At 38.2% G+C, this 8,284-nt stretch overlaps 1 protein-coding gene across 1 annotated transcript in view; it reads right to left on the bottom strand.

The window, feature by feature from the left end:
* The window catches only part of Snx25 (sorting nexin 25), a 68,853-nt gene that overhangs the window by 34,998 nt on the left and 25,571 nt on the right, over positions 1-8,284 (bottom strand). Inside the window, exons 5-6 of the mRNA XM_013023920.1 lie at positions 6,515-6,585; positions 3,830-3,918 (exon numbers count right to left, since the gene is read on the bottom strand). Coding sequence (XP_012879374.1) covers positions 3,830-3,918; positions 6,515-6,585 — 160 coding nt within the window. The remainder of the gene's footprint in view (positions 1-3,829; positions 3,919-6,514; positions 6,586-8,284) is intronic.

The following is an 8,284-nucleotide window of genomic DNA, read 5'->3' as shown; positions in this document are numbered from 1 at the left end:
AGGTAATGAGTACATTTCTTATCAAGCATTGTTGCCTCCTCCTTTGTTTCCCCTTCCCATCCCTTCTCATCTCCCTCCCACTGTTACCCTCCCCTCCAAGAGCACATTTCCTTTTGGAAAATGGCACCCCTTTTCTAACTCGCTCCCAGTTTTTCCCTCCTGTCTCCACTCATAAATTGTATAGTTCATTTTCAACATAGTGTCCAGTATCAATGCTGCATTTGTTCACCCTTTGTACCTCTATTTGATGGCTTTGTATAGGTGTGCAGGTATGCATATTCTTTTACAACCATGTATTTATTGGGTACTCATTTTCTGTCAGGCAGAAAGCATTTTATTTGGAGAAAGTTTTACAAAACAAATGACCAAGTGAACATTTTCTTGGGATCTTCATATCCCTGGGAAAGTGAAGAGGCCTGACCTCAGACTTTGATTATGTATAGGTAAATCTACTGTGGCACCAGCCAATCAGAACACAATGCTGGGAATGAACATCCATCACCATGATCTGGCACATAATGAGGTGAAGGAATATCCCAAAATATTGACTACTAATATTCATAAATATCTGTAGGTGACGTAGCTCACAAAGATCAGAATCTCACTCCAACTTGTAACTAGTTCTGTTTTACTATGCTTTTTTTTTTAAATCAGTCATGGGACTTGAACTCAGAGCCTGGGCACTGTTCCTGAGCTCTTTTGCTCAAGGATATTGCTCTACCACTTTGACTGAGCCACTTCCAGGGTTTGAATGGTTGATAGATATGAGAGTCTCACAGGGACTTTTCTGGCTTCAAACTGTAATCCTCAGTCCTCAATCTCCTGGGTAGCTAGGATTACACCGTGTGAGCCACTGGTACCTAGCTAACATATGATATTTTTTAAAAATTTTATTTAATAAGTTTTTTATTTTAAAAATACCATACAGAAGGGTTACAATTACATGAGCAAAGTAATAAGTACATTTCTTATCAAGCATTGTTGTCTCCTCCTTTGTTTTCCCCCTACCATCCCTGCCCTCCCATCTCCACGACTATACCCCCCAGCTCCACCAAAGTTGTAAAGTTCATTTTTCAACATAGCATTTTGTACATCTCATTGTTGCAATGGGTCCACCTGTATTCCTATTTAAACAATTTGTTTTTTTCCCTTCCCCTCCCCAAATTATACCAACATCAAATACAGCGAAAACAGGGGTGATATCATGGGGGAGGGACATACAAAGAGCCAGGCCCAAAGAAACATAGGTCCCATGGTTTCCCTTATTTGCAATAACTAGTATATGTCTGAGACAAGCTGAAAAGGTTAGATAAGATGATGTTAGGCAAAATGAACCCCAAGATAAGGACACAAGTGTTTTTTTCTTTCTTGCTATTGTTTCTAACATATTTATAAGATATCTTGACTTCTGAGTCATGCCAAGTTTTGCAGAGTCTTGTGAAAGTATTTTTCTTAAAGCCTAGGTTAGAATCTCATGTCAGCTTAATGGAACTTGCATAACCCATCTTACACATTTGTGTGTGTGTGCTGGTACTGAGGCTTGAATGCAAGACCTTAAGCTCTGACTATGCCTCTTCTTTTACAGCTGGAACTCTACCACTTGAAATATCTATACCTCACTTCTGGCTTTTTTCTGGTTAATTGGAAATAAGAGTCTCTGCAATTTGCCTGCCTAGGCTGGCTTCAAATCCTCTCATCTCACACTTCTGAGTAGCTAGGATTACAGGCATGAGCCAGGGGCACCCAGACTCACATTATACTTTTAATTGTTCATTGTCTTTGATTTCCTTTCATGCTAGAATCTAAAAAACTTGCCTGGGATGAAAAAAATTGGTCTTTGAGTCTCAAACACCAAGTTAAAAACTTGCACACAGTATCATAAAACATGTTTACCTGTCAGAAAAGTACTTACCACAAAGAGTCACAGGTCAATAGAAAATATTATTCAATGTGCTGCCAAAAATTATGGAATGTTTTCCCATATTCACTGAAATGTTTTTCATTTGACTTCAATAATGGCTTCTGAACCTACCCTATGCTTGAATGGCCAAAGAACTCACTAACAGCATTTATCTCAACAGGAAAAAATTAGTATGTTGGAGTCCCTTTGTAAAAGAAAAAAAGTAACTGTAGTTTGCCCCAAATAAGATTATTGCAAAGTAAGATACTTTGTGTGTGAGAAACACTTGCCTGGAAAGGCCAAATTTTCAGAAAAATGTTTGCTTTCAAAACATGTATCTTTAAACTGTAAAACTGTGTGTAACATTTAAACTAACCTAAAACTTTAGGGCCAAAAATTGTTTTACACAACAAACCTGGAACTTAATTTTAGTTTGGACTTAAAACATGCTAATAATGAGAAAGAGATCCAGGAGGAAATTGACATTCGTCTATCAACCACCACATTCTTCTTCCTCCCAAGAAAGCTTAAAAGCTGTTCTAAAGAACAAAAACTAGAAGCAAGTTCCAAAGAGATGGAAGAATAAGAGAATAAATCTTCCCCTAAAATCCAGCTGCAAGGCTGAGAATATTTTCCCACTTTGCTTGAATGTAGCCTTCTCACGTGAATGCAGTTCTCTGTGTTAAAGGGTAATACAATACCACTGTCTGATCACAAAGCTTGACAGTAACAAATGTAATCACTGCTTGTTACACAGACAATTCTGCTTATTTTGCCTCAGAAAATGAAAATCATGTTCAGAATTAAATGGCTAACACAGAACTAACTCTTGCATCTATGCTTCTGGCATGAAAAAAAAATCCCTATAAATCCAGCAATGAAGATGAATACGTTTCTTTTGGCCTTAAAGCCCATTCATTGAAGAAATATTCATGTCAAGAAAAGTATAAGCAGTGGGTGTGCGGCAACATGCTGTGACCCAACTCAAGCCAGACTCAGAGCTATTCTTCTACAGTCCTAAGTAGTAATGCTGTCATTGTTAAAACTGGGTTAATCACACAACACTTAATCTAGTTTAAAACAGAAGTCAAGATAACAAACAGTGGTGGACTACAGTGGCTCCTTTAAGTTGTGCCAGGATGAATGTACAAGTGATAGAATATTCTTTCTCTTAGACAGTCTAGTTTCTACTGAGATTACAACAAAAGAATATGGGTTAATCTGCTCAACACATTTCAATTAGACATTTAGGTGAATCCTTCTGGCTATAATGACATTACAATAAATTTCTGTGGACATATCATAGAAAGTATTTTCCTATAAGTCTTCTGTCCAGTGTAAGTTCTTCCTTGAGGCAATGAACGGCCTCGAATAAAACACCCAAGAGCAACTGTTGGGTGCTTTCTTTCATGAGACACAAGAGTACAATGTAGCTTACAGTACAGATTGGTGACTCCAGAAAGAGTACAAGAGTATCTACCGCTGTGGTTTTGAAGTATAAAAATTGTAGACAGTAGACTGTTCTCTGGTAGCATGATACCATGTTCTAAGGGATTTACCAACAGCAACATTTTCAACAGATTGTATGGTGAGCTGTGGGGTGCTGTGCTGTGTATAGTAGCAGAGATTAATGTAGTAGAGTAGTAGAAATTTTAGTAGCATCCCTGGCTCTACCACTAGATGCCAGTAGCATCCTTGCTCCCAGATATGACAACCAAAAATGTCTGCAGACACTATCAAATCTGCTACACTCCACTTCCAGTGAGAAGATAAAGAGGCAACTGTGTGACCATGGAGAGGGCAAGGCTGCACAAGCTCCCTTTCCCTGACTCCTCAGAGGTTCTCATTCTCTCCCCAGGATCCACAGATCTTCTTAAGGCCCAGATCATGAAGGTAAGAAAGGGGGACTGCCTCACTACTAAAACATACTTGACGGCCTCCATTCCTCAGCCAATATGCACCCTGAAAGACCAGCCTTTCACTGTTCTTACACATTGAAATAGAAGTTTCACCAAATCCTCTTGATGGGAAGGTTCCAGAAAGAGGTTATGTATTTACTTAATGATTAATCAAGGTTTAAAATGAGTTAAGGGTGCTTTAGCAGGCAAGATGAAACTGGCAACAATTCTCATTAGTACTTACCTGAAAATCACCTCAAAACTGACCAGAAACTCAAAATTATTTACCTTGCTTTTCAACTCAAGTCTGGTTCCTTTTTTTTTTTTTTGAAAGAGCAAATGGGACTACCACATCAAAAGTCTGAAATTTCATAATCTAAAGTGTCACTCCATTTCAGTGAAAAGCCTATTTAAGAAATAAGCAGACACCATGGCAGGAGTAGCCAGGGGAACCACGCATTTTCTAATGAGCAGACAGAGACCTTGCTTAGCCTTGTCAGTAAACCTACGTAACCTGTCTTTTAATAAGACCTATAGGGAAAATAATGGTGGTGAGAGGTAATCCAGTATTCTCCTTAAAGTATCTGTCAAACTGTTGAAACTGAAGCAACTGTCTTGCAATAAAAATGAGAATAAGGAGAGGAACGGTGCCTGTCACCCATCAGATTTCCTGGGACCTTTCAGAGCCACTTAAGCTTCCTCACACAGCCTGCAAGTTTAGGCCTAGGGATTTATACTTGCCCTTCTTTCCCCAGCTCAATGCTGGCCAAGGGTCAGATAGGGGTTAGTTCTTCCTTAACACACCATTTGAATACAAAAATCAGCCTGGGCTCTAGCTGAACTAGCATTTCCTACCACTGCATTCATCCCCCAAACCCATACTTTGTTTTTCTCTGAGGCACATATCACATCTAAAGTAACACTGTTTTGTTTACCTTTGTATCATTAGCATGTAAAAAACAGGTGTTCAATAAAAGTTTCACTCATAGGCAGAAATTAAGAATTGGTGTCAATTCATACCCTCTACCTTCAGCTCCTTTCTAAAAATATTTTCAATTTTATTTTTTATTATCATTAAGTAGTTATACAGGGAGGTTTCATTTTAACATGTCAGTTTATGAGTATATTACATCTTGATCAATCTCTCAAATTTCCCAGTTCCATTTTATTAGATAGATAGATAGATATACACATTGAATATTATGACTGCATTCACCCACCCTTTCTTTCTCCATTTCTCTACCTTCTTCTCCTTGATACCCTACCTGATGCCACAAATTCTAGCTTCTTGGGATTCATTTTGTTAAGGTATAAGTTAGTTATTCAAAGGAGTTATACCACTGCAATCTTCCCCTAGGTACACCATACTTTAGTTGATATATATGAGCATATATGCTTATGACACTTCCACATGAGAAAAAACATGTGGCCTTTGTCTCTCTGAGCCTGACTTACTTTACTTAACAATGTTTTCTTCAAGCCCATCCATTTTCCCTACAGATGATGTAATATATTTTTTCCTGACAGATGAATAAAAATTCCACTGTGTGTGTTACATTTTCTTGATCCATTTTTCCACTGAATGACATTTGACCACTTCCCTTCTAATAGTTCCTACCTCAGTTAGTGCCTCATGGTTATAAGTCTTGAGACATTTCTTTTGTCTTTCTGTGCTAACTAGAAACTTGGGGAAAGAACAGATCTAAGAAGTTTTGGATCAACTACTCATAATTTAGCTTTCTGCTCCCTGACAAGGACTTGAGTGGGTATGAAGATTTTTGTGAAAGTTTCATATACAAGTTTTAAGAGCAAAACAAGATTTTCTCTGCATGTTCTCCAACTCCACATATACAAAGGTGCATATGCTAACATGAGGCCAACTACAAGGACTGAAAGCTATCCTCATGCCTAGCCCTTCCTCAGAATCCTGCCTCAGTAAAAGTCTCACTTCATTTGAAAAGAAATAAACAAGAGACAAAGTAAATCCAGAACCCAAATGTAGAAATAAAGAAAAGCTATTAACAATATTTCATGGGGAAGATGAAGTGAATATTAAACAACTTGCTGGGGTTGTTTATCAATATAATGCTTTAAGACTAAAAGATGAACAAATAACAAATATCAAGTTTCAATTTCAGTGTAAGAAAAAGTATGTAGTCATGTTTCATTTAAAATCAAAAGAGAAATATTACACAGCCAAGCACTCCAACCTTATAAAATCAATGACTTACACATAAAAAAAGTTGTAAGAGAATTTTAAAAATGCAAACCAAGATTCTTGAGAATAAAATATCATTTACTTTTTTAATATTAGGGTGTGTATGTGTGTGCGTGCATGCACACGCACGTGTGTACGCACACGCATACACGCCTGCAGTGCTCCTGAGGCTTGCTCCCAAGAGCCTGGATGCCATTCCTGAACTTTTTTGCTCAAGGCTAGCAATCTATCACTCAAGCTGCAGTTTTGGTTAAATGGAGATAAGAATCTCATGAACTTTCCTCCCTGGCTGGCTTCAAAATGCAATCCTCAGATCTTAGCCTCCTGAGTAGCTAGGATTACAGATGTGAGGCACTCAAGTCTAGCTTATTTAACTACTGTGATATTGAAATGTAAGTCAGAAGAATGTTCATTATTTGCTAAAGATCTGATAGGAGACAGAGACTATGGATAGACCCAGAACCTTTCAAATATATAACAGAATAAACTGGTTCTTACCCTTGTGTCTCTTCAGTTGGGGAAAGCTGCTAATTGTAGTCGCTTGAATTATTTCTACTACAATCTGATACCTGGTGTTAGAAAGAGAAAGAGAGAGATTAAATAGTAAGAAAAAACTATTTTCAGAGACATCACTACACTGCATTTATACTAAGCAAATATAACATAGGAGCTGTGAATCCTGCCTCATCTCATCAAAATTATGCACACTGCCAGGTGCAGTAGTGCGAACCTGTAATCCCAACATTTAGGTCTGCCTTAAGTACAGAGACAATAATGAGATCCTATCTCAAAAACAAAAATCAAAAAAACAAAAAAAAAACCTTGTAGTTATTTAGTCACACTAGCCAATAGTCACAGTGCTCAATAGTCACGTGATTTCTGGACCACACTAGACAGTAGGAATAAGAACATTTCCATGTGTGCAGACAGTTCAACCAGAAAATGCTTCCTAAATAGTTCTCAAAGTTATCCCCTCTCCTCTAGCCCTACTACCCCTGCTTCAATGTACTCCTTCATTACTTCTCACTTATAAGACCAGGCCAACCCAAAAGTTAGAATGTCTGGGGCTGGGAAGGTGGCTCAGTGGTAGAGTGCTTGCCTTGCATACATGAGGCCCTGGGTTCGATTCCTCAGCACCACATAAGCAAAAAGAAAAAAGCCAGAAGTGGCGCTGTGGCTCAAGTGGTAGAGTGCTAGCCTTGAGCTGAAAAGCTGAGGGACAGTGCCCAGGCCCAGAGTTCAGCCCCACGACCGGACCAAAAAAAAAAAAAGTTAGAATGTCTGCATTGAGACTCCAGCATCAATTTTTTTTTCTAAAACTCTCTCAATTCTAATTTGCAGTGAGAGCTGAGAACTATTAAATTAAATCACCAAGTATATGCGTAGATGACTAAAAGACCTGAGTCAGGAAAAATAAACAAAATTTTACATTTTAAATATTTAATATATCCTGGAACTGTGGCTCTGTTAAGCATACGCAGCTGGGTTTTATAAAGACAGTTCCTAAGGGCCAGACAATGGTTATTAGGTATTTCCTTAACCAAAGTGATCTGCCCTGAGTGTTTCTTAGCCCTTAATTTCAATAACTAAAGTCTGCCAACAATAAAGTCATTTATCATTAACCCTTACTGTGAATGTACACTTTTGCAATATTCTAGAATTCAATGCTACATTTGCTGACTTTTAAAGAACAAAATATCATATGTCCTTTTTGCTTTTCAACTGAAATCCAAAGGAGAGAAACAAATTCATCAAAGTCAGAGCTATTTGTAGACTCCTCTCAAATTTGCATCTTTTGTTCTTCATATGTGCAACATAAATATCAATGTCTTCCTCACACCAACCCAAGAGCTGGCTATTAGGAGCTTTGTTGGTCTGTCACCTGAAGATTGTGGCAGACACCATGTGCCTGTCCAACATCCATCCATCCTTCCTCCTTCCTACCTTAAAGGAATGACAGTTCTATCAGGAAAAACAATACGTCCAGCCAAAAATGCTACCCTTCTCCTTAGTGTTGAGTGATGGCCATCTGATACACTTCTAGCAGAGGAACTAAAATAAGAAATACCAGGGCAGCAGATGCCATTAAAGAAGCACTTGTAACCTTCTGTCCTTACCCTTTGCTTTTTGTCTTCTATGAAACAAAGATACATGGGACAAAGGTACAATATTTACTTTCATCCTTCAGGAAATATGAGAGAGAGAGAGACTGCAGACTAAAGATGGTGCAGTCACAAAACAGGAAGTATTTAGGTGCTTTCATTCCTC

Source organism: Dipodomys ordii, unplaced genomic scaffold (assembly GCF_000151885.1).
Source record: "Dipodomys ordii isolate 6190 unplaced genomic scaffold, Dord_2.0 Scaffold4, whole genome shotgun sequence".
In the NCBI taxonomy this organism is placed as follows: Eukaryota; Metazoa; Chordata; class Mammalia; order Rodentia; family Heteromyidae; genus Dipodomys; species Dipodomys ordii.
Note: the sequence above shows the minus strand (reverse complement) of the source record. Positions and strands in the feature narration are given on the sequence as shown.